Source organism: Papio anubis, chromosome X (assembly GCF_008728515.1).
Source record: "Papio anubis isolate 15944 chromosome X, Panubis1.0, whole genome shotgun sequence".
NCBI classification, from domain to species: Eukaryota; Metazoa; Chordata; class Mammalia; order Primates; family Cercopithecidae; genus Papio; species Papio anubis.
Genome location: NC_044996.1, coordinates 98,795,075 through 98,822,379, shown reverse-complemented (window position 1 = coordinate 98,822,379; position 27,305 = coordinate 98,795,075). Strand labels below are relative to the sequence as shown.

The window sequence follows — 27,305 nt, the reverse complement described above, 5'->3', positions numbered from 1 at the left end:
ACAGACAGACAGACCGACAGATAGGCCAGGTGTGGTGGCTCACGCCTGGAATCCCAGCACCTTGGGAGGCTGAGGTGGGCAGATCACTTGAGGTCAGGAGTTCAAGACCAGCCTGGCTAACACGGTGAAACCCCATCTCGACTAAAAATACAAAAATTAGTTGGGTGTGGCAGTGTGCACCTGTAGTCCCAGCTACTCGGGAGGCTGGTGCAGGAGAATCGCTTGAACCAGGATAGTGGAGCTTGCAGTGAGCCAAGATCGTGCCACTGCACTCCAGCTTGGGTGACAGAGCGACTCATTCTCAAAAGAAAAACAATAAATAAATAAATAAAAATTTAATTTAAAAACAAGACAGTGACAAAAAGTAAAGAGGAACATTTAAAATATAATATTTATATTATAATTGCACTTCTGGAAATTCATCCCAGAAAAATAAAAACTTATTATAAAAACCTACACAGAAATGTTTGTAGCAAATTTATTTGTAATAGCCCAACACTGGATACAACCTAGATGTCCTTCAATAGGGGAATGGTTAAACAAACATGCATACCATGGAATGCTACTTAGCAATAAAAAGAATCAAGCTTGATACATACAACAACCTGAATGAATCTCTGGAGTATTATGCTGAGTGAGAAAGAACTAATCCCTTACAGTTAGATACAGTATGATTCCATTATATAGCATTTTTCAAATGACAAAATCATAGAAACAGATAACAGATTATTAGTTACCAGGCTATAAGACGAGATGGACTGGGAGAAAATTGGTATGACTATAAAAGAGTGACGGCCAGGCGTGGTGTCTCACGCCTGTAATCCCAGCACTTTGGGAGGCCGAGGCGGGCAGATCACTTGAGATGTGGAGTTCGAGACCAGCCTGGCCAACATGGTGAAATCCCGTCCTCTACTAAAATACAAAAATTAGCCAGGCATGGTGGCAGGTGCCTGTAATCCCAGCTACTCGGGAGGCTGAGACAGGAGAATCGCTTGAACCCAGGAGGCAAAGGTTGCAGTGAGACCAGATCACGCCATTGCACTCCAGCCTGGGCCACAGAGTGAGACTCCATCTCAAAAATAAATAAATAAATAAATAATAAATAAATAAATAAATAAAATAATAAAAAGAGTGACATGAGGGATCCTTGCAGTGATAGAAATGCTCCATATTTGATCTGTATAGATGTCAATATCCTGGTTAGGATACTGTACTACAGTTTTGCAAGATGTTACCTACCAATGGGGGGAACTGGATAAAGGGTACATTACAATCTCTTGGTATTATTTCTTACAAGCGCATGAGAATGTATAATAATCTGAAAACAAAAAGTTTAAGAAAGTATTTGGGGGGAGGGGGAGGGATAGCATTAGGAGATATACCTAATGTAAATGACAAGTTAACGGGTGCAGCACACCAACATGGCATATATAACAAACCTGCACATTGTGCACATGTACCCTAGAACTTAAAGTATAATAAAAAAAAGTTAAAAAAAAAAAAAAAAGAAAATATTCAAATGTTCCAAAGAAGAGAGGAATGAGAGAGTAGAATAACAACAATCAGAAAAAGGGGGACAAAGAAGAAAGAAATAATAAAATGGTAGACCTACATCCAACAATGTCAATAATTACAAAAACACGCCAATTAAAAGGCAAATTGTCAGTTGAGATTAAAAACACAAGATTCAACTATATCATGTCTACAAGAAACCCAATTTAAATATAAAGAATCTCTGTTCAACAAGAGGCACAAGAAAGACAGTGAAAAGACAATCGAGACTGGGCACAGTGGCTCATGACTCTAATCCCAGCACTTTGGGAGGCCGAGGTGAGCGGATTGCCTGAGCTCAGGAGTTCGAGACCAGCCTGGGCAACATGGTGAAATCCCATCTCTACTAAAATACAAAAAATTAGCTGGGCATGGTGGTGCACACCTGTAATCCCAGCTATTTGGGAGGTTGAGGTGGAAGAATTGCTTGAGCCCAGTAGGTGGAGGTTGCCCGGGAGGTGGAGGTTGCAGTGAGCCAAGATCGCACCACTGCACTCCAGCCTGGGTGACAAAGCGAGACTCTGTCTCAAAAAAAAAAAAAAAAAAAAAAGACAATCTAACAAAGGGACAGTATACTTGCAATAAAGCAGTAATATGTACTCTACTGAAAATAGTGCCACCAGGCATGTGGCTCATGCCTATAATCCTAACACTTTGGGAGACTGAGGCAGGTGGATCGCTTGAGCCCAGGAGTTTGAGACCAATCTGGGCAACATGGCTAAACCCCATCTCTACAAAAAAATACAAATATTAGCTGGGTGTGGTGGTGCATGCCTGTAGTACCAGCTACTCAGGATGCTGAGGAAGTAGGATCACTTGGGCCCAAGGAGGTTGAGGCTGCAGTGAGTCATGATTTCCTGGGCAACAAACTGAGACACTGTCAAAAAAAAAAAAAAAGAAAAGAAAAGAAAGAAAAGAAGAGAAAAGAAAAGAAAAGAAAAGAAAGAAAGAAGTACTATGGGCCAGGCGCAGTGGTTCACGCCTGTCATCCCAGTACTTTGGGAGGCCAAGAGGGGGGTGGATCACCTGAGGTCAGGAGTTCAAGACCAGCCTGGCTGACATGGCAAAATCCCATCTCTACTAAAAATACAAAAATTAGCCAGGTATGGTGGCACATACCTGCAATCCCAGCTACTCGGGAGGTTGAGGCAGGAGAACGGCTTCAACCCAGGAGGCAGAGGTTGCAGTGAGCTGAGATCTCCCCACTGCACTCTACCCTGGGTGACAGAGCAAGACTCTGTCTCAAAAAAAAAATAAAAAAATAAAAAAAAGAAAGAAAATAGTGCTATGAGTAAGTAGGAGGAAGACACATACCATAAGAAAAAAAAGAGTTGAAGACTTACGCAGGCGCTGTGTAAGATTTACACAAGTCACTCAAGTTCTCTATAAAATATGAAATGAGGATCAATTACATTACTAATCAAGGAAACAAAAGTTTCAATCACAATAAGATACTAATACACACCTACCAGAATGGGAACAAATAATAGTCTGACAAGCAGAAGTGGCACAGAGGGAGCATCTACAAATGCTTTACAAACCAACAACATCACAAACAACATTTGGCCTTATCTATAAATTATTCACACCTCCAGAACCCAGAAACTACAACCTAGGTATATACATTAGTAAAGCTCTCACAGCAAATGTTCCTAGCAGACATATAAAATAATGGCAGTATTATCATTAGCTATACTAGCCTTAAAATGGAAACAACCCAAACTCTATCAAGAGAGTAAATACTGGCTGAGTGCAGTGGCTGACACCTGTAATCCCACACTTTATGAGGCCAAGATAGGAGGATTTCTTGAGGCCAAGAGTTCAAAACCAGCCTGGGTGATATAATGAGACTCCATCTCTACATGAAAAATAAGAATAGCTGAGTACAGTGGCACATGCCTATAGTACTGTCTACTCAGGAGGCTGAGGCAGCAGGCTTGCTTAAGCCCAGGAGTTCAAGCCTGCAATGAGCTATGATCACACCACTGCACTCCAGCCTAGGTAGCAGAGTGAGACCCTATTTCTAAAAAATAAATAATTTAAAAGACAGAAGAGTAGGTACTTTTAATTGTGTGCTACCCAAACAAGAACACTATCCTGCAATGAAAATAAACATCATGGCTGAATCGCACAACTATAATAGTGAATAAAAGAAACAAGTCACAAAATAATTCATACAGATGATTCTGTTTTCATAAAGCTCAAAGAAGAAAAAGTTCAAACTAAACAATATATTGCCTGTGGATATAAATACAGACAGCAGAAGCTCTAACAAAAATCTTAAAATAATTACCCCCGAATTTAGGATACAGGTTACATCCAGGAGAGAGGTAGGAGGATGCAATCTGGAAGGGGTAGAGTCGTAGTTCTCAACCTGAATGGTGATTATCCAGGTGTTAGCTATATGTTTCTTCTGAAAAGTATGCATGTGTTCTAAATGCTCTTCTGTATGCAAGATGCAGTAATCAATAAGGATTTCTATCTCAAAGAAACAGAAAATGAAAAACACAAAAATAAACACAAGCAAAAGTTGGTTCTGTGAAAAGATTAATACAATGGATAAATCTTAAGTCAGACTGATCAAGAAAAAACATACATTATCAATATCAGGAGAACAACATTACAGATCCTACAAATATTAAAAAATAATAAGGAAATCTTATGGAAAAAAACTTTATTTTATTTTATTTATTTATTTATTTAGAGACGAAGTCTCACTCTGTTGCCCAAGCTAGAGTGCAGTGGCACGATCTTGGCTCACTGCAACCTCCGCCTCCTGGTTTCAAGCGATTCTCCTGCCTCAGCCTCCCGAGTAGCCAGGACTACAGGCACATGCCACCATGCTCGGCTAATTTTTGTATTTTTAGTAGAGATAGGGTTTCACTATGTTGGCCAGGCTGGTCTTGAACTCCTGACCTCGAGATCCGCCCACCTCGGCCTCCCAAAGTGCTGGGATTACAGGCGTGAGCCACCCCGCCTGGCCAAAAAAAACTTTATATCAAAAACTTGATAGTTTAGATGAGACAAATTCCTTCAAGGCCACAAACCACCAAAGCTTGCTCAAGAAGAAAACAGTTATCTGAATATACCTATAATTATATAAAAAAAAAAAACGAATTTGTAGCCGGGCGTGGTAGCTCACGCCTCTAATCCCAGCACTTTGAGAGGCCGAGGCTGGTAGATCACCTGACGTCAGGAGTCTGAGACCACCCTGGCCAACATGGTGAAACCCTGTCTCTACTAAAAACACAAAAATTAGCTGGGCAAAGTGGTGTTTGCCTGTAATCCCACTTAGGAGGCTGAAGCAGGAGAATTGCTTAAACCCAGGAGGCGGAGGTTGTGGTGAGCCAAGATCGCACCATTGTACTCCAGCTTGGGCAACAAGAGCGAAACTCCGTCTCAAAAAAAAACAAAAACAAAACAAAAAAACAATTTGTAGTTCAAAACTTCCCCTCAAAGAAAATGCTAGGCCCAGATGTCTTCACTGATGAACGCTACAAAACATTTAAGAAATAATGCTAGTCCTATATAAATTTCAGAAAACAGAAGAGGAGGAAACACTTCCCAACTCATTTTATGAGGCCAGCATAACCCTGACGTCAAAACCAGACACAAACAGTGTAAGTGAAGAAAACTACAAACAATTATGACACATAAAACACAGATGCAAAATAATAAAATATAAGTAAAAATAAATAGGAGCATATCAAAGGAATGACTGATCATTATCAAGTGGGGTTTACACAGGTAATGGAAAGGCTGGTTCAATATCTGCAAATTGGCTAGGCATGGTGGCTCACACCTGTAATCCCAGCACTGTGTTAGACTGAGGCAGGTGGATCACCTGAGGTCAGGGGAGTTCGAGACCAGCCTGACCAACGCGGAGAAACCCCGTCTCTACTAAAAAAAGATGCGTGCGTGCACACGCGCACACACACACACACACACACACACACACAAATTAGCCGGGCATGGTGGCAGGTGCCTATAATCCCAGCTACTCAGGATGCTGAGGTGGGAGAAACACTTGAACTTGGGAGGCGGAGCTTGCAGTGAGCTGAGATCGTGCCACTGCACTCCATCCAGCCTGGGCACAGAGCGAGATTCCGTCTCAAAAAAAAAAAAAAGGAAAGAAAAAGAAAAATCTGCAAATTAACTAGGCATGGTAGCTCACACCTGTAATCCCAGAACTTTGGGAGGCTGAGCTGGAGGATCACTTGAGGCCAGAAGTTCAAGACCAGCTGGGCAACACAACAAGACCTCATCTTTACAAAAAATTTAAAAAATAGCTGGGCATGGTGGTACATGCCTGTAGTCCCAGCTACTCTGGAGGCTAAGGCAGGAGGATCACTTGAGCACAGGAGTTTGAGGCCACAATGAGCTATGACCACACCATTGCACTCCAACCTGGGGAACAGAATGAGACTCCATCTCTAAATATAATAATAATTATTTAATTAATTTAAAAATAAAGGAGAAGAAGCATGATTATATTGATTGATACAGAAAAAGCATTCACGACATTCAGCATCAATTCATGATAAAAACTCAAAAAACTAAGATTAAAAGGAATAATCCTCAACCATTGTCAGGCCACCAATGGAAAACTCTACAAATAAAAAATTATACTTAATAATGAGAAAGTGAGTACTTCTGCCCTAAAATCAGGAATAAAGCAAAGAAGTCATTCTCACTATGCCTATTCAACACAATACTCAAGATTCTAGCCAGTAAAAAATGGCAAAAAGAGGCTGGGCATGGTGGCTCATGCCTATAATCCCAGCACTTTGGGAGACCGAGGCAGGCGGATCACCTGAGGTCGGGAGTTCGAGACCAGCCTGATGAACATGGAGAAACCCTGTCTCTACTAAAAATACAAAAAAAAAAAAATTAGCTGGGCATCATGGTGCATACCTGTAATCCCAGCTACTTGGGAGGCTGAGGCAGAAGAATCACTTGACCTCAGGAGATGGAGGTTGCGGTGAGCCAAGGTCATGCCATTGCACTCCAGCCTGGGCAACAAGAGTGAAACTCCTCAAAAAAAAAAAAAAAAAAAAAAGGCAAAAAGAGAAGTAAAAGACATCCAGATTGGAAAGGAAGAAATAAAACTGTCTTTTTTACAACTACATGATTGTTTACATAGGAAATGCCAAGCTATCTACAAAAAAGTTACAAGTATTAATATGTACACTTAGAAAGGTCCCAGGATACAAGATCAATATACAAAAATCAATGGCATTTCTATAAGATAGTACTGGCCAATGGGAAATTGAAATTAAACAAAATACCATTTACAGTATCTTATAAGAACATAAAATGCAGATATGAATTAAACAAAATGTGAAAGACTTATGCATTCAAAACTACAAAACATTGAGATAAAATTTAAGAAGATCTAAATAGAGATACATGCTATTCATTAATTGGAAGACTCAATACTGTCAGTATATCAATGATCCACAGATTCAGTGTAATCCCATACAAAAATCCCTGCGGGCTTTTGTGTACAAATTCACAAGCTGATTCTAAGATTTATATAAAAATACCAAGGACCTAGAATGGGCAAAACATTAGGAGAGGAAGAGCAAAGTTGGAAAATTCATACTTCCTGATTTGAACACTTAACATTAGGCTACAGTAATTAAACAGTGTATTACTGATGTATAGACAGACGCATCTCTGGTCAACTGTTTGGTTTTTTTTGAGACAGGGTCTTGCTGTACCCCAGGCTGGAGTGGCAGTGGCGTGATCACGGCTCACTGCAGCCTCGTCCTCTCGTGCTCAAGCAATCCTCCCACCTCAACCTCCCAAGTAGTGGAGACTACAAGTGCATGCCATCATGCTTGGCAAATTTTTAAAATATTTTGTAGAGACGGGGGCTCACTATGTTGCCTAGGCTAGTCTCAAGCTCCTAGGCTCAACTGATCCTCCCACCTCAGCCTCCCAAAGTGCTGGGATTACAAATGTGAGTCATTGTGCCTGGCCCTTCAAAGGTTATCAGCAACGATGGCAAAGTAAGTCAATAACAACAACAACAACACAAACAGTATTTTCAAAAATGCTGCTGGAAAAATTGGATATACATATGCAAAAAAAAACCCTGACCCTCACCTCATATCAGATTTACAAACTTAACTCATTCTTTGTCATAGGTCTAAATTTAAAAGCTAAAATTATAAATCTTCTGAAAGAAGACATAGGAGAAAATCTCCATTGCTCTGAGTCAGAGATTTGTTAGACAGGATACAAAAAGCACGAACCATAAAAGAAATCGATAAACTGGGCTTTATCAAAATTAAAAACGTCTACTCTACACAGCACAGTTGAGAAAAAAAGAAGCCATAACCTGGGAGTACATAGTTAAAGGACTTGCATCAATAATATATAAAGAACCAGCCGGACACAGTGGCTCACGCCTGTAATCCCAGCACTCCGGGAGGCTGAGGAGGGTGGATCACCTGAGGTCAGGAGTTTGAGACCAGCCTGGCCAACATGGCGAAACCAAAATACTAAAAATACAAAAATTAGCTGGGCATGGTGGCGTGTGCCTGTAACCCCAGCTACTCGGGAGGCTGAGGCAGGAGACTTGCTTGAACCCAGGAGGCGAGGTTGCAGTGAGCCAAGATTGCACCACTGTACTCCAGTCTGGGAAACAGAGCGAGACTCCATCTCAAAAAAATATATAAAGAACCTTACAATTTAATAGCAAAGAAAAATGGCAAAAGATTACAACAAATACTTCCATAAAGAAGATATAAAGATGGCAAATAAGGGCTCAACAATATTCATCATTAGAGAAATGCAAAATTAAATCACAATGAGATCCTCCTACACACCTACTAGAAAAAAAGGACTAACACTAACAACACCAAGTGCTTGCAAGGATGAGAAACACATGGAGCTCGCGTACATTGCTAGTGGAAAAAAAAAGTGCTATAGCCACGTTGGAAAACAGTTTAGCAGTGTTTGATGAAGTATTCCGCCCTGGGAATAATGTTCTCTCAAGTTTATTTTTGAATAAATAAAGAGATAATATAAAAAACAAGAGTTGAGTGGGAGGAAGGTACTGAAAAGAGGAGGACTCTGAAAACAGGTGGTATCAAGTCAGATTTGTAAGAGTCTGAGAAGGAATACGAAGAGAAAATAGAAAACAGTGTGAGGTTTACAGTGTTTACCACAAAATACGAGCAGGCAAGAACATGGTGGGTACCAGGCTGGGTAGAGTAAAGGTCACTAGCAAAGCTTTGTTGCCTATACCAACTCCAAAAAATAATGTATGATAATTTCCTTGAGTCTAAAAAATAAAAGACTCCAACTTTCAGCCTGAAAGGGCCCACAGTATGCCCAATAAAGAGGAAATGCTGACATTTGCATCTACTCTGGTAAAAATATATAAGCACAAGAAGGGAGAATAAGTCTTAAAAGCTTCCAGAAATGTGGTGGGAGAGGAATGAGAAGAAGCTTGGCACTTCTCACTAACAAGCCAGGAGGGTGGAAGGTAGAAATGGGATCTCAGAACAAGAGTGGCCACAATCTATGGGAATGCCAAGCAAAGAACGCAGAGACTGTAACCAGTGGCCAGGCAGAGAGGCCTCATTTGGACATGACAACAGTTCCGCTCATCAGAGCCTAGGCATGTCCACAAGTCCGGGGCTCTCAGAAGAGCTCCTGAGCGAATCCCAGAGGCCAAGCTGTCACCAACCAACCTGGTCCCTTTCCCCGGCCTGACTCACCTGGCCTGTCCTCACCTGCACAGGTCCGTACCGGGGTCCCTCCATCTGCCATCCAGGACTCTTCTCCTGGTCCCAACCTGAAGATCACATCTGGCTTCACAACTAGATACCCTGTTCAGGGGACATGACATAGGACTTCGTTATTAACGCTGAGGAATTCCAGAACCTAGGCCCACCCCTGCAGGCTGAAGGTGGCACAGCCTCGGGGATGGCCCCAAGCACACAGCCATCTGCCCCTCAGTACAGAACATTCACATAGCAAGCAAGGGCACCAACATGCTCTCCAGAGTCCAACAGGGACTACGAATACTGCACAGTGGGCTGTAACCCACACTCAGGGTGGTAACCCACACTCATTGTTCCCAGGCCCCGGAGCTTGGAGCAGCTGAGAAAGAAACACAGTACTGGGGGCATTCTGCATCACCCCGTGGTACGGTCCCTCACCCACAGACACCAGGTGGCTGTAGTTCTCAAGCATGACATCCCTGTAGAGGTTCTTCTGGGCAGAGTCCAGTTGCTGCCACTCCTCCAGGGTGAAGTCCACAAACACGTCCTTGAAGGTCAATGATTCCTGTAATGGCACATTCCTCTTTAGCATGCCAGGAGCAGCCTGGGGCACCGGGACATGGCACCTCATGCACATGGAGGGCTTACTCTGTGCCCTCTAGGAGAAACTTGACAGATGAAGAGTGTGAGGCGCACAGAGCCTAAGTAACTAGCCCAGGTCACACAGCCAGGAATGAGGGAGTCGAATCCATGCGGTCTGGCTCCCGCATCCACACTGGCCTTTGCTTTTTTTTTTTTTTTTTTGAGACTGAGTCTTGCTCTGTCACCCAGGCTGGAGTACAGTGGTTTAATCTGGGCTCATTGCAACCTCTGCCTCCCGGGTTCAAGCAATTCTCCTGCCTCAGCCTCCAGAGTTGCTGGGACTACAGGAGCCCACCACCATGCCCGGCTAATTTTTGTATTTTTAGTACAGACGGGGTTTCACCATGTTGGCCAGGCTGATCTCGAACCCCTGACCTTGTGATCTGCCCACCTTGGCCTCCCAAAGTGCTGGGATTACAGGCGTGAGCCATCGTGCCCGGCCTGGCCTTTCTTATATAATTGTTCTTATGCCAGTCACTAGTCAGTTTGGCATAGTATATTACATAGAGTATCTATATGACTAAAATCATTTTGAACTTTATAAGAGAAACAGACAGGCTATGAGAAATATCTCACCCTGGAAATTCATTCATTCAACACATGTTTACTGAATAGAGGCCAGACTGGTAAGTCCTGTGAAGGAAAGACTGATACAAAACCACACCTCTTGAACTCAAGGAGCTTCAGTTTAGTGGAGGGAGAGAAGCAACACTTACACACTCATAGATGAAACCGAGGCAGCGAGGAAGCCTGCCTCACAGGGACAGTGACAGATGTAGGACAGGGTCCGGGTGGTCCACAAAGGAGGAAGTCAGTCCTGCCTGGGGCTGACAGAGCAGGCTTTGCAGGGGACAAAGAGCTACAACGAACAGTTCTAAACATAGCTAATCAACCATGACAAACCGTTCTAACCTTCGCTCATCAATCATGAAACAAAGAACAGGAAGCCAGAGGTCTGTGGCCCAGGCAGCTGACTGAGGCAAAAGGGGAAAGGTCTGTGCTTGGCCTTGTCACCACCAAACAAGAACTCACTTCTACAAGGGCCCCAATTCCTCGCAAAGACTAATAACCCACCTGTTTCTGCTCCAGATCCCATCCTGTCACACCCACTTGGTGGCCTTCAATTCAAGCCACTCGTTGCACCCGTAAGGCCCAAATCAGCCACAGTGGCACTAGTTTACCCAGCTGTGCAGGAGAGGGGACAGGAAAGCCAGCCTGCCAGAGGGCGGTGACAGGCAGGTTTCTCCAGCAGGAGGGCTTCTCAGAGTAATCCAGGAGCTGGTAGCCCAAACTGCCCCTCCCTCGTGAGAGCTCCGCTGCCAGGGAACAAAACCACACTGCTGAGTGCTAGGATGAAACAAATGTTGCTTGGAAGCTCTAACCTGTTCCATAGACCAATATCTCTTGTGATGGTCCCAGTGGCATGGCTTCCAGGGTCCCAGCAAAAGATGTGCCCAGTTACATATCACTGAGTGACAATGTGCTCAGAAAACCCCAATCCATGGCTTCCTACCAGCCAGTCATAGTTTACTCAGTCCTCCAGTCCAGATGCAGTTTGTTTACCAATCCAGAGTCATTTTTATCTGGAGTAATGTCACCTGGTTTGATATTGTGAAATATATATTTGGTTTTTGTCCTGTCTCCTGGCAAAAGCTCCTGCAACCCTTGGAATAGACTCTGAAGTGATCAAAGTGTCTTTTATATGCTAATGAGATGACTGGTGGCTGGCTGCCCCTAGGTAGCTTCCAGATGGGAGCTGGTCACCAGAAAACCAGACAGGATTAGAGGGTTGGGAATTTCATCTCCATCCTCAAAACTCCTGGGAGGGGAGAGAAGATGAAGGCTGAGTTGACTACCAAGGGCCAATGATGATCATGCCTCTGTGATGAAGCCTCCATAAAAACCCCACTGTGGCTGGGTGTGGTGGCTGGCTCCTGTGATCCCAGCACTATGGGTGGCTGAGGAGGGAGGATCACTTGAGGCCAGGAGGTTGGGCCTGCAGTGAGCCAAGATTGCACCACTGTTCTCCAGCCTGGGGGACAGAGCAAGACCTTGTTTGTCAATTAAACTCTTTATTGCAATTCCGTGGTCTCAGTGAATTGGTTTTGACTGTGCAGTGGGTGGGAATAACCCATTGGCTGGTTACAGTAAAAATATCTTAAATCAGCCAGGCACAGTGGCTCACACATGTAATCCCAGCACTTTGGGAGTCTGAGGCGGGCGTATCGCTTGAGGTCAGGAGTTTGAGACCAGCCTGGTCAACATGGTGAAACCCTGTCTCTTACTAAAAATACAAAAATTAGCCAGGTGTGGTGGTACACGCCTGTAATCCCAGCTACTCGGGAGGCTGAGGCAGGAGAATCACCTATAATCCCAGCTACTCGGGAGGCTGAGGCAAGAGAATCACTTGTACCTGGGAGGCAGAGGTTGCAGTAAGCCGAGATCACGCCACTGTACTCCAGCCCTCCAGTCTGGGTGATAGAGCGAGACTCTGTCTCAAAAAAAAAAAAAAAAAATATATATATATATATATATATATATATATATCTATAATCTATGCAGAAAAGATGACATTAGGAAAATCTGGTGGATCAGTCCATTCTCATGCTGCTAATAAAGACATACCTGAGACTGGCTAATTTATAAAGGAAAGTGGTTTAACTGACTCAGTTCAGCATGGCTGAGGAGGCCTCAGAAAATTTACAATCATGGCGGAAGGCGAAGGGGAAGCAAGACACCTTCTTTACAAGGCGGCAGGAAGGAGATGTGCAAGCAGGGGAAATGCCAGAAGCTTATAAAACCATCAGATCTCATGAGACTCACTTATTATCACAAGAACAGCATGGGGGTAACTGCCCCAATGACTCATTACCTTCATCTGGTCCCGCCCTTGACACGTGGGGATTACAATTCAAGATGAGATTTTGGGTGGCGACACAGCCAAACCATATCTTCTGGCTAGGTATTTATGGAGGAAAAAATCTCAATAAAACTGAATTACCCATCTCACTCTGAACCCACAAATAAATTACACAGGGATGAGAGATTTAAAAAAAAAAACAAACTAGGACTCCCTCTGTCATCCGGGCCGGAGTGCAGTGGCACGATTATGGCTCACTGCAGCCTCAAGCTCCCGGGCTCAAGCGATCCTCCTGGACTCAAGTGATCCTCCTGCCTCAGCCCCGCAAAGTATTTGGGACTCCAGGTACAGGCCACCTCACCCAGCTAATTTTTGTATTTTCTGTAGAAACGAGGTTTCATCATGTTGCCAGGCTGGTCTCGAACTTCTGAGCTCAAATGATCCACCCGTGTCAGCCTCCCAAAGTGCTGGAATTACTAGTGTAAGCCACCGCACCCAGCCTTAGAGATTTAAATGTGTACAAGATAACCGTAAAATAGATCAAAGTTTTTATAATTTTGTAGTGGCTAAAAGCCTTTAAAAAAACAAAAAAGTCTCACTCTGTTGCCCAGGCTGGAGTGCAGTGGTGTGATCTCAGCTCACTGCAACCTCTGCCTCCCGGGTTCGAGTGATTCTCCTGCTTCAGCCTCCCAAGTAGCTAGGACTACAGGTACCCACCACCACACCCAACTAATTTTTGTATTTTTAGTAGAGATGGAGTTTCACCATGTTGGCCAGGCTGGTCTCAAACTCCTGACCTCAAGTGATCCACCCACCTCGGCATCCCAAAGTGCTAGGATTATAGGCATGAGCCACTGCTCCCAGCTGGCTAACAGCCTTTCTGAGCAATCCCCAAATTCAGAAGACATACAATCACAGACTGATCAACATGACTGCCTAGACATTAGAAATTTCTAAATAGCAGAATGAATTTTTTGTTTGTTTGTTTTTGGAAACAGGGTCTCACTCTTGTTGCCCAGGCTGGAATGCAGTTCACAGATCACTGCAGCCTCAACCTCCTGGGCTCAAGCAATCCTCCCACCTTAGCTTCCCTAGTAGCTGGAACTATAGGCACGCACCACCACACCCAGCTAATTTTTGTATTTTTTTGTAGAGACAAGGTTTTGCCATGTATCCCAGGCTGGTCTCAAACTCCCAAGCTTAAGCAATCCTCCTGCCTCAGCCTTCCAAGTGGTGGGATTACAGGCATGAGCCACAGCACTTGGCCAAAAATTATAATATTATGAAACATCAATATCAAAGTGAGAAAAGTATTTGAAATATACAAAACAATGGGCTAATCTCCTTTATACACTAAAATTCTAACAAATCATTATGAAAAAGACCACAACCTAACATATAACTGAACAAATATAAAATAAATATATAACTTATCATGTATTCCTTTCATATTCTTAAATGCTGAAAAGGTTGATAATACTTAGTACAGTCAAGTATGTGGAAAAAACACCAAAGAAGTTATAAACTATTTACAGCATTTTGGGGAGGAACAATTGGTTAATATATATCAAATTTTACATTGCAAATACCGTTTAACAAAGCAATGACCTTTCTAGGATTTTACCCTACACCTTTAACACATCAATAAGAAAAGACAGCCCAACAGTATGAATAAAATACTCATAGCAACAGAAATGTTAGAGGCCTAGAAACACAAAAAGATTATAAACCTCACTAAAATTCACATATGTGCTCATTAAACAATAAGATACTGTCTTTTATCCATAAGAGTCACTGCTGATGAAGAGTATTAGAAATTAAATACTCTCATATAAAGGATGATTGATACATAATTTGACTGTACCTATTACAGGTATTTGTTTCTTACTTTAACCAGCAGTTGCATTTACAGGACCCTATCCTAGTGAAATATTTATGTGTACATAAGGATGTCCAAGGCAGTCCTATTCATATTAGCAAAAAGTAGAAGAAAGCCCTAAAAGGCCTGGCACACTGGCTCACGCCTGTAATCTCAGCACTTCGGGAGACCAAGGCAGATGGATCGCTTGAGCTCAGGAGTTTGAGACCAGCCTGGGCAACATGGAGAAACCCCATCTCTATAAAAATAAAAAAGGGCTGGGCGCAGTGGCTCATGCCTATAATCCTAGCACTTTGGTAGGCTGAGGCAGGCGGATCACGAGGTCAAGAGATCGAGACCATCCTGGCCAACATGGGAAACCCTGTCTCTACTAAGAATACAAAAGTCAGCTGGGCGTGGTGGCACGCGCCTGTAGTCCCAGCTACTCGGGAGGCTAAGGCAGAAGAATCACTTGAACCTACGAGGTGGAGGTTGCAGTGAGCCAAGATCGTGCCACTGCACTCCAGCCTGGCAACAGCGAGACTCTGTCTCAAAAAAAAAAAAGTTAGCCGGGCATGGTGGTTTGTGCCTGTAGTCCCAGCTACTCAGGAGGCTGAAGTGGAAGAACTCCATGAGCCATGAGCCCAGGAGGCTGAGGTTGCAGTGAACCGAGATCGTGCCACTGTACTTCAGCCTGGGCAACAGAGTGAGACCCTGTCTCAAAAAAAAAAAAAAAAAAAAAAAGAAAAGAAAAATAAAGAAAGCTCTAAATGTACTGTGTTCCTGGGAACCCCCAAATGGTAGAACAACAGCTGTATTACCAGGTGACATTGCTTATGAGAAAAATAACCCCTGATTGGCAAATAATCTGCATATGGACTAGGACGAGAGAGTAGTTAAATAAATTGTTCCATCTATACTCTGGAACTGTCATGATAAAAATTGACTCACACAGGATGGGTGCGGTGGCTCACGCCTATAATCTTAGCACTTTGGGAGGCTGAGGCAGAGATCAGGAGTTTGAGACCAGCCTGGCTAACATGGCAAAACCCCATCTCTACTAAAAATACAAAAATTAGCTGGGTGTGGTGGCGCGAGCCTATAATCCCAGCTACTCGGGAGACTGAGAAAGGAGAATCTCTTGAACCCGGGAGGTGGAGGTTGCAGTGAGCCAAGATCGCACCACTGTACTCCAGCCTGCAGAGCAAGACTTCATCTCAAAAAAAAAAAAAAAAAATTGACTCACACATAAGGATGCCTGGGATACTTTTGTCTAAATGAAAAAACAAACAAACAAACAAAAACAGCAAATTTCAGAAAAGCATAGTAGGAGCATATTTTCATTAAAAACAACCCATGCAAAATTTTGTGGTTTTGTATCTATATAAAACAAAAAATATCTGAAAGGCAAACAGTTAGTAGAAGAGGACTGAGACTGGGTTCATTTGTTGAAATACAACAAAAAGGGAGGAATAAAAATCAGCCCTGTTTTCCTGGCTTGAAAACTGGAAAAAGTAAATATTCTTTCAAATAGCATCACTTTTTTTTTCTTCTAAATTGCCTGTCTTATCTTTTTGACTCCTTTCTACCACATTTTTTTTGTTTTTTAAATCATTGTTCATATTACATACATAAATCCTCTGTGTATTATATGCATAAAAGGTATTTTCTCTCAGCTTCAAATATGTCTTCTCACTCTACAGGTTTTTAACATTTTAATGCAGTCTAACCTGACAATATTTCCCTTTATGATTTCTGGGTTTTCCATCTTCATTAAAAATGTTTCTTGCAGGGCCAGGCACGGCGGTTTACGCCTGTAATCCCAGCACTTTGGGAGATTGAGGCGGGCAGTTCAGTTGAGGTCAGGAATTCAAGATCAGCCTGGCCAACAGGGTGAAACCCCGTCTCTACTAAAAATATGAAAATTAGCCAGGCATGGTGGCGCACACCTGTAGTCTGAGCTACTTGGGAGGCTGAGGTGGGAGAATTGCTTGAACCCGGGAGGTGGAGGTTGCAGTGAGCTAAGATCGCGCCACTGCACTCCAGCCTGGGCCACAGAAGGAGGCTGCATCTCAAAAACAAACAAACAAACAAACAAACAAACAAAAAAAAAACGTTTCTTGCACTGCACAAAGTTATCCATATATCCTCCTAAATTTTTACCCAATTTTTCAACTATATATTTAGGTCTTCAACCAATCTAGAATTCACTTTTATATGATATAGGAGTCTTTGTTTCCATACAGACACTCAGCTGTGTCACCACCATTCAGTAACCACTTTTTCCACATAACTGAAATGCCATTTTTATAATCTTGACTCACAGAATCCTATATAAGCAATAAAAGAAAATCCAGAAGTCACAAAAGATTGTGAAATTAGACCACATTAACAAAATGTAAGTGTCCACTCCCCAAACTTAATAAGACAAGTCAAAGCAAATGAAGTATGAAAAAATATTTGCAACGTATATGATAGAGATCTTATTTACTTGAGTTAACATAAAGAGCTAGCATCCAGCAATCAAATTAATTCCACACCCAAGAGAAAAGGAGGCAAATTACTAGAATAAATAATTGAAATAAAGAAGTACAAATGGTGGTTAAAAAAATGAAAAGAAGACTGGGCACAGTGGCTCACACCTGTAATCTCACCATACTGGAAGGCCAGGGTGGTAGAATTGCTTGAATTCAGGCATTGGAGAACAGCCTGGCCAACACAGTAAGACTCCAACTCTACAAAAAATTGAAAAATTAGCCAGGTGTGGTGGCATGTACCTGTATTCCCGGCTACTTGGGAGGCTGAGGTGGGAGGATGGCTTGAGCCTGGGAGGTTGAGGCTGCAGTGAGCCATGACCACACCACTGCACTCCAGCCTGGGCAACACAACAAGACTCTGTCTCAAAAAACAAATAGCCCAGTGCAATAGTCCCACCTGTAATCCCAGCACTTTGGGAGGCCAAGGCAGGTAGATCGCTTGAGCTCAGGAGTTAGAGACCAGCCTGGGCAACATGGCAAAATCCTGTCTCTACAAAAAATACAAAAATTAGCCAGGTGTGGTGGCGCACGCCTGTGGTCCTAGCTATTCAGGAGGCTGAGGCAGGAGGATCACCTGAGCCTAGGAGGTCGAAGCTGCAGTGAGCTGTGATCATGCCACCATACTGTAGCCTGGGTGACAGACTGAGACCCTGTCTCCAAAAAACAAAGAAACAAAAAATATGAAAAGACACTAATTTCAGGAAATGTGAATTAAAATGCACCACTCTTTTATCCTGCATCATGGCAAAAATCAAAGCATTGGATAATGCACTGTGATTGCCCACTTATGGGAAAAGGCATATACTGCCGCTAGGAGTACACATCAATATATTCTATTTGGAGGGCAATTTGACAGTTCTGAATCAAAATCCATGATGCACATGAATCTGACCTAGAAATCTCACATCTGACATACTCACATGCAGGCAACGGAATGTACTGTACATTGCTATGCTGTTTATAGCAGCAAAAGACTAGAAATACCCTAAATGTTCATCACTAGGAGAAAGGTGAATAAATATTGGTGTTCCCATGCAATGAAATACTAAGCAGCTGCTTTTGCAAACAAGGTAGACCATTGGTTTTAAACACTGGATACTTCTCTCCCCTAGGGGATATTTGGCAATGACTAGAGACACTTTGGTTGCCAAAACTGGAGGAGGGATTCTACTGGCACCTAGCAGAGATAGAGGCCAGGGACTCTGCTATACATACAATGCACAGGAAAGCAGCCACAACAAATAATGATCAGAACCACAATGACAATAGTGCTGCACTAAGAAACCCTAGGGACAATTAAATACAAGTAAAGTGGAATGATCATGAAGACAAGACCAAAAGGACCAGAATGAGCTCTAATGTGTTAGAGAAAAAGCATGTGAGAGCAAGAGCTAGCACACACAGGAGTGAACAGAGACTCATACATCCTGGCTGGGCCCGGTGGCTCACGCCTGTAATCCCAGCACTTTGGGAGGCTGAGGCGGGTGGATCACGAGGTCTGGAGATTGAGACCATCCTGGTTAACATGGTGAAACCCCGTTTCTAGTAAAAATACAAAAAATTAACCGGGCGTGGTTGCAGGCGCCTGTAGTCCCAGCTACTCGGGAGGCTGAGGCAGGAGAATGGCGTGAACACGGGAGGCGGAGCTTGCGGTGAGCCGAGATTGCGCCACTGCGCTCCAGCCTGGGCAACAGAGCAAGATTCTGTAAAAAAAAAAAAAAAAAAAAAAAAAGATTCATACATCCATACGGGTAAGCATACATATTCTCTGAAAAACTACCAAAAAATGAAGGAATCTTGAGGATGGGAAAATTATTTTTTGCCTTTTCTTGAACAAAGCTTTCATTTGAATTTTTACTATGTGTATGCATTACTTTTAAATGTTCAATTTATTAATGCTCTATTCAGAATATTTTTACATTTTAAAATCCATGTTCTTAAGGGAAACTGGTCTACAATTTTCTTTTTTGTAGCATCTTCCTCAAATTTCAGGTTAAGTGGCTTCACAAAATGAACTGGGTACCTTTTCGTCTTTAATAGCCAGGAAAATTGGAACACAGAAATTATCTGGTCTTTACATTTAGTGAAAGGAGTAATTATGAAGGATTTCGGAGGGCAAATTTAAGTCTCAGTACCTTTTAGTCAAAACCTGACTACCAGGTATAACCTCCATAAACACTGGCACTACAGAGCAAGCAGATACAGAGAAAGTTGTTCATGAGGCACTGTTTACAATAGTAAAAAGAAATTAGGCTAGGCATGGTGGCTCATGCCTGTAATCCCGACACTTTGGGAGGCCGAGGTGGATGGATCACCTGAGGTCAGGAGTTCGAGACCGGCCTGACCAACATGGAGAAACCTCGTCTCTACTGAAAATACAAAATTAGTTGTGCGTGGTGGCACATGCCTGTAATCCCAGCTACTCGGTTGGCTGAGGCAGGAGAATCGCTTGAACCTGGGAGGCAGAGGTTGCAGTGAGCCGAGATCGCACCATTGCACTCTAGCCTAGGCAACAAGAGTGAAACTCCGTCACACACACACACACACACACACACACACACACACAGAAATTAAAAACCTAAATATCTGTGAATAGAAAAAATAGTTACATGATATATCCATACTATGAAATAGGAATTAAAACAATCTTTATATATTAACAAGGAACACCACCCAGGATATAATCAGGTTCAAAAAGCAAGATAGGTATGTGAATATGATGCCATTTGTGTAAAAGCATAAAAAACAACACATATGTATATGTTTTTAGTTCATTAAACTGACATAAATGCATCTACCTCACAGTTTCAACCAACTGTTAACAGTGGACATCTCTAAGGAGGAATGTGGTACCAGGGGGAGAAGAAATAGAAACTTTACTGGCTACTAGTTTCTTCTATGTACATTAAAACATTATATACAAACATATTCTCTTAAACACAGTAAAAAAGACCAAGCGATCTAGAAGTGAAGAAAGAGGAGAAAGCAAGATGAATCTATGTATTTAAACAATTCTTCTCTGAGAAGGAGAAGAAAAGATGAGGTACAGTTTCTGGAAGAACAAGTAGAGAGAAGTATCTTTTTCTGTTTTTCCTCTCTCCTGGTGAGGGGAAGGATTAGAGAAACCAGAGGCTGAGGACAAGTTGAACAGAAAACAGCCAGAGAAGAGTGGATAATTGGTATTTTCAAGTGTATTATATAGATTCCAAACTTTGCCTCAATTTCACTGGAAAAAAAGTAGGGGTACAGTAGAACTCACCTGGGACATGGCCATCTTGTTGTGCTCTGGCAAAGGATGGAGATCTATAAAGACAGAATTAGAAAGGTTGAGTTCAGTGGGTATAGACATAAGATCATCATCACCACCCTAATAATAATTACCTTTGCACCCTGGGAAGAATGATCTAAAAATAAGGCCTGGTAGCTTCAGCCTATTCCCATGGGATGCTACTAAGATCATGTGGGTTTTGCGCATGAAACTGTCTCGCTACTAAGATCATGTGGGTTTTGCGCATGAAACTGTCTTGCTACTAAGATCATGTGGGTTTTACACATGAAACTGTCTTGCTACTAAGATCATGTGGGTTTTGCACATGAAACTTTGTCTCCCTTACTGGACAGATGTATGACTTGTGTCCAAGGTCATCTAAATGTCAGAAACCAGTAACAACTTAACATCTCCTTTACCTCAAGAGTTCTATTCCTAGCACAAAGATGCAAAATGTTACTGTTGTCATTTCCACTAAAAAAATGTGCCTATAATCCCTGCATGTGGGGAGGCTGAAGGAGAGGATTGATTGAGGCCAGGAGTTCAAGACCAGCCTGGGCAACATAGCAAGGCCTTGTCTCTACAAAACTAAAAATTAAAAAAATTAGCTGGCGTGGTGGTGCATGCCTGTAGTCCCAGCTACTCAAAAGGCTGAGGTGGGAGGGTCTCTTGAGCCGAGGAGTGCGAGGTTAGTGAGCCATGATCACGTTCCTGCACTCCGGCCTGTGTGAAAACGTCAGAGCCTGGCTCAAAAATAAAAAATAAAAAAAAACTTGGAAGCAACTAAATGTGCAGCAAAGGGGACTCAGTAAAAAAATATGAAACGTGCAAAACAAGCATACTATACAGGCTTTAAAGATGGTTTCTAAACTTCGTTTTCAGTTCCTGGGTGTTTAAAAGGAGGTTCCGGCAAAGCAACTGCAGTGTGATCTCATTTTTGTTAAGCAATATGTACAAATATGAAGTCTCAAACAGCATTTATTCTTTTTTTTTTTTGAGACACAGTTTTGCTCTTTTTGCCCAGGCTGGAGCGCAGTGGCATGATCTTGGCTCACTGCAACCTCCACCTCCTGGGTTCAAGCGATTCTTCTGCCTCAGCATCCCAAGTAGCTGGGATTATAGGCATGCACCAACATGCCCAGCTAATTATTTTTGTATTTTTAGTAGAGACGGGGTTTCACCATGTTGGTCAGTCTGGTCTCGAACTCCTGACCTCAGGTGATCCACCCGCCTTGGCCTCTCAAAGTGCTGGGATTACAGGTGTAAGTCACAGCGCCTGATCTCAAACAGCATTTATTCAAATGCTGACATTGGTTACATTGATTGGTGGTTTTAATTTTCTTGTTTATTTGCATTTTTGACAATGAAAATTAATTACTAATGAAACAAAAATTAAAAATTATTAAAAATCAATTCTTATCAAACAGAGCCCTAGAGGTGAAAAGACCCTCTGCAAGTGTGTATGAGTAGGATCTCTTGATGTGGTTTGGAGGAAGGAGCCCAACACGGGCTCAGAGGGCTGCAGGGGAGGAGAGGTGTGGGGCTGGGTGGGTAACAGCCCAGCACTGTCAGTTCTGTGAGGGGTTGAAAACCACTGTGCCTGCTCCCCTGCACCCGCCTCTTTAACTGGCCACCTACCCTGTTCCCACCCCACCACTTCCTCCTTTCCCACGATTTGTATTCTGATTGCCATGCTCCTCCTTCTTTGGCAGTTTTTCAAAAGAAAGTTCCAGCAAGGAGCTTCTGTGCAGAGTAACCATTTCTTACTTCAGCAATCACTGTGATACCATCAGGACAACAGGGTTCAGCTCCGTGTAGGTTAACAAGTCATGTCCTCAGACCTGGTTTCATTAAGCTTCTAAATAAGGCAGCAGAGCTGGATGACAGCGTACCTAGAGACTACTCTGAAATTCTATAAACTAAAAATATATTTTCTGCACTTTGGTCAGGATGAAGGGACACTCGCATTTCCCTTGGAAGCAGGTGCCTGGTTGATGATGTGGGGCTGACTCAAATTCAGAAAAAGCCAATGGCAAGAGAAGGAAGCACGGGGGTGCACAAATAGGTGTGCTAGGAGAGGCCAATCCTCTGTGGCTGGCTGTGATCCTTTCTAGCCTCATCCCGCCTTTGCAGGCATTACAGCAGGGCACCTGCCCCATGGCGGGGGCACCCATGTCTCCATTCACCTGTGACTTTCACCTGTCCCTCCTCCAGTAGGAATCAAACTGCACTGTCATATGGTCCTCGATGGCACCTGGAAGTTGAGCCAGTTTGCTCTGTCTCAGCTGAAGTGAGGGACAAAGGTCACTAAGGATCCAGCTCTTCTAGGATCTGCTGTCCTATGAGCCTCCTTTCTCTGCCCTGAGGATCTGGGTCTGGACTCTGGGCTGAGGCTTCTCCTCCAACTCGCCTCAGCTCAGCCTACCTCTCTTATGTCCAAGGCGGTAGGACCAAGAGATTCAGAGACAAACACACCCCAGCTGGGGCCATCACTATAGCACCAGATCTCTGCCTGTGACCCAGGGAACTCACCTCCTCCTGGGGCCTCAGCCTAAGTCTTCTGAGACTAAGTGAGGAAGCCGGGTCACAGATAAACTGGAGTCTGAAGTCGGTGTAGCAGTGATCTCAGGTCTGCACTCTGACCCTTGAAACACAATGACCACAGGAGATTCAATTAGCAACACCTATGCTCCCTTCCATGCAGTGAAGTTGAGTAAAACCCAAAGGTTTTTACCCAACAGAAGAGGGGTAATGCCTCATTCTAGCTTTAAGAGTTGACATTCATGCACAACTCAATTATCCTCAGTGAGCGAAACCCTGCCTTTCTGAGTGGGGCTTTGGAACCAACTGATCACCTGCTGTGCCACTTTCATTCACTGAAGAAATGAGTGCCTTCCATGAGCCGGTTCTCCGTGCTGCAAATCCATCAGTGAACAAAATTTCAAATTCCCAGTTCCAGATTTCTAGTCTGGAAGAAGAGACACACAGGAAATAATAAACATGATAAACAAAGTACAGGAAAAGAAAAAGAAAAAGGCTCCCTCGGGTTTGCTACCTACGTGACTTTGGACAGGCTGCCAAGCCACACTGTGCCGTTTTCTCTCTATAGCAGGAAAATAATCATCGTAACACCTCACAGGGCTCCTATTAATGTGAAACATTTGCAAGAGTACCTGGCAATTACCAGGGGGTGAGGATACAAGCGCTGAGTGACTCAATCAATTAGTTAGTCGTTGGCCCCGAACCTCGCTCCCAACACTCACGCCCATCGCCCGTGTCACTCAACCCCTACAAGGGCGCTCACCCGTGGCCCCATGACCCCACGGCCCCGTAAACTCCTGTCATTCCTCCCGTCCCCCACATTCCCCTATCGAAACCATCACCACCCCCCTCCCGCTTACTTCACTGCCAAGAGCCTGAAACCTCAGGGGCGGAAGACCACAGCCAGTGTGAACGAAGCGCCACCCTCCGGGTCAGCCGAGCATTTCCGCTTCCTACCGCCCCCTGGGAACGCGAGGTCAAAGCAATGCGCACGCGCAGTGACTTGAAGGCGGGGCAACAAAGGCTATGGCCGATATGGTGCTCCTCGGCCCGCGCTTCAATGGTTATGACAGTGTTAACTCTAAGGGGAGAAAGAATGTGTGACCATTAACAACGGTGAGTCGTACAAAAGGCTCGGGGAGGCGTACCTGGGCGGAGACAGGCGAGAGAACTCCGCGCGGGCTTTCCAGTGGCCAGGTCCCCGCCAGCTCCGAAGCCGAAATGCCTTCTTCCACTTCATTATCTTGCAGTGGATGTGAGGTGTTCCCACCCCTCTGTCCCCAAGGCCACTGTTTCTGTCTTCCGCTCCTGGGAATACGAAAAAGAGTCGTGCCTCTGACATCAGTGGCAGCTCCAGAGCGCGGCCCTCTGGGGTCCAGGCAGGCCACACGGAGCGGGGCCCCAGGCCTCCCTCGGAGCGTCCTAAGAGCAAGAGGTCTGGCCCAGTCGGGGAAGTGGCCTGGAAGAGGGGCCTTGGAGCCGGGCTACAAAGCCAGCAACCTCCCGAAGTGAGGGAAGAAAGCCTCATTCTGATTGTTCTCTACCCAATGGAGGGGCTCCGGTTCCTAGGATCTTACACACGCTGGGAGAATCTGGGTTTTACTTTTTAGCGGAGAGGTGTTTTCTCTGAGAATGCCAGCCAGTGGTAACATAGCCCGCTAAAAAGGCCTGTAGTGGCCTTGAGGAAAGTTTTCTGTTTCCTGTCTGGGTCTAGGAGAAAGAGACGAAGTGTGTTCTCCATGCTTACTATGCCTGCCTGGTCACCAAGCAGGCCTCCTTGGGTCAAGTATGACAGAGTCTCCCTAAGGTACACAGCAAACCCTTATGTGCTGGAGCCAGCTGGTGCCAGCTGGTGCCAGACACTGTTCATAGATGTGTCCAAGACATTTGTGGAATCTATCAGACACGTATTTAATTTCCATTTGAACATGAGTCTTTTTCCTCTTTCTCTTTCTCCTGTCAGGTTAACTTGCATTCCCCAGATAGTTTGGATGAGTTACAACCCAAATCTGCAAACTCAATACAGCCAGACCCTGGGAAGTGACCCTCTCCAAGCCTCCTGTACAAGTCCCAGGAAAAGAGCCTGTTTTCCCTTGGACACGTGAGCAGTGAATTACTGCTCATTCAGAATTACATGTCATGTGTTACTGATGGCCAGGTTTAGATACTAACCTATTTATTTCTAGAGGAGAGGTAATTTGATAACCTTTTCAGATATCACTATCACTAGGCAGAAAAGGGTTAATACTATGACAGTGTCCTGAGGACAGTAGAGAAACTGCAGACTGCAGAAGCACCTCATCTATGGCCCTGGCCAGCATCTCTCCATATCTGTAAGATCAAGTGTTTATGCAGAAAGAGAAGGGACTGATGATTTGAATGTGACCAGATGTATGGCACACCCTTATTGCTATGCCAGCATTTGCTATTCATGATGTTAGTATTCAAAAATCAAGAAACACTCTGCATGGGCCATTGGTGTCTACTAATCCGTTGGAAGAAAAGACTGGAATCCACCACTTACTAGCTCCTTGGGCCTCAGTCCCCTCTTTTCTGCCATAACTAAGGACCACCTAATCTAGATGGCTGCTGTTATTGTTCAAAGGAACATCTTTAGAGCCTCAAGCCCAGGAATAGTCCATGGCAGGCACCTGGTAAATGTTAGTTTTCATTGTCCTCTCCCAACACTATGAAACATGCAGCACTCTCTGCAACTGCCCCTGTGGATTTCCATAGGCAGGAGAGCATCTAGTGTTGAGTGGAGCTGGTATTCTCAGAAACGAAGCCCCTTTCCTCATTTTGTGCCAATCTCTTCAGTCATTTGTACCCTAGTAGTATAGGGCTTTGTCAAAGTCACTGTCATCTAATGTTAACAGTTGTTTTTGCCAGATGACTTTTCAAAAAGTGACTGTTAATGTGATAAAAACACTGCATGTAGCCAATTTTTTTTTTTTTTTTTTTTTTTTTTGAGATGGAGTTACTGCTCTTGTTGCCCAGGCTAGAGTGCAGCGGCGTGATCTTGGCTCACTGCAACCTCTGCCTCCCAGGTTCAAGTAATTCTCCTGCCTCAGCCTCCCAAGTGGCTGGGATTATAGGCACACGCCACCATGCCCAGCCAATTTTTTTGTATTTTTAGTAGAGACAGGGTTTCACCATATGTTGGCCAGGCTGGTCTCGAACTCCTGACTTCAGGTGATCCTCCTGCCTCAGCCTCCCAAAGTGCTGGGATTACAGGTGTGAGCCACTGTGCCCAGCCAACTGTTTTCTTATTTGTTATATATTTATTTTAGAGACAGGATGCCATTATGTTACCCAGTCTGGAATGCAGTGGCTAATTAGAGGCATGATCATAGCATACTATGACCTCGGCTCAAAGGACCCTGCAACCTTAGCCTCCTGAGTAGCTGGGACAAGTGTGCACCACCACAGCTGACTAATTTTTAAATTTTTTGTAGAGATAGGGTCTGGCTATGTTGCCCAGGCTGGTCTGGAATTCCTGGACTCAAGGCCTCTTCCTGCCCTCAGCCTTCCAAAGTGTTAGGATTACAGGGTGAATACCCACACCCAGCCAGTGTGAATTTTCTAATGCTGAGTAAGTTGTGATCCAGAAGTAAATGTATCTGCAAGCTGATTTAAATTGTAGATTTTCTTCTCATTGTGTATTTTCTGATGTTGAATAAAGTCTGAGTATTAACTAAAGTTTTTCCTTCTTCTTAAATATGTAAGAATTGTCCTCAAAATCTCTATTCTTGAGCACAATAGTAAAAATATTTTTACATACATTGTATTTCAAGGGTTCTGCATAAGCAACTTTGTTTTATTGTGACTAAATTTATTTGGGAATTTTATCAAATATATAATACTGAGATGTTCTCATTCCTTTTGTGAAAATGGTCTGGTTTAAAAACCACTGCCTTCAAATGAAAACCACTAGGTTTCTTATGCTTGCCTCGTCTTTTCTCTGTTTTTCTTTCATTTTTTAAAAATACATGTCTTTGGCCTGGCGCGGTGGCTCAAGCCTGTAATCCCAGCACTTTGGGAGGCCGAGACAGGTGGATCACAAGGTCCAGAGATCGAGACCATCCTGGCTAACCCGGTGAAACCCTGTCTCTACTAAAAAAATAAAAAAAACCTAGCCGGGCGAGGTGGCGGGCGCCTGTAGTCCCAGCTACTCGGGAGGCTGAGGCAGGAGAATGGCGTAAACCCGGGAGGCGGAGCTTGCAGTGAGCTGAGATCCGGCCGCTGCACTCCAGCCTGGGCAACAGAGCGTGACTCCGTCTCAAAAAAAAAAACAAAACAAAAAAAACAT

At 43.8% G+C, this 27,305-nt stretch overlaps 1 protein-coding gene and 1 long non-coding RNA gene across 8 annotated transcripts in view; one reads left to right on the top strand and one right to left on the bottom strand.

The window, feature by feature from the left end:
• ZNF674 (zinc finger protein 674) overlaps positions 1-23,937 on the bottom strand; it is a 41,354-nt gene extending 17,417 nt beyond the window's left edge. For 2 of the 7 annotated variants that reach the window (XM_031660953.1, XM_031660954.1), the window contains exons 1-6: positions 23,857-23,937; positions 23,311-23,423; positions 22,988-23,099; positions 20,447-20,490; positions 9,729-9,855; positions 9,300-9,395 (exon numbers count right to left, since the gene is read on the bottom strand). In XM_031660953.1, coding sequence (XP_031516813.1) covers positions 9,300-9,395; positions 9,729-9,855; positions 20,447-20,461 — 238 coding nt within the window. In that variant the 5' untranslated portion in view covers positions 20,462-20,490; positions 22,988-23,099; positions 23,311-23,423; positions 23,857-23,937. Of the gene's footprint in view, positions 1-9,284; positions 9,396-9,728; positions 10,057-20,446; positions 20,491-22,987; positions 23,100-23,310; positions 23,424-23,514; positions 23,754-23,856 lie in introns of those variants that run through there. The other 5 variants (XM_009197466.4, XM_009197468.4, XM_031660951.1 and 2 more) reach the window with 4 other exon arrangements.
• On the top strand, positions 23,861-26,695 carry LOC101012488. The gene is made up of 2 exons (XR_641912.3): positions 23,861-24,112; positions 24,960-26,695. It is a non-coding gene; the product is annotated as an uncharacterized LOC101012488 (long non-coding RNA).
• Positions 26,696-27,305: the final 610 nt, after the last annotated feature.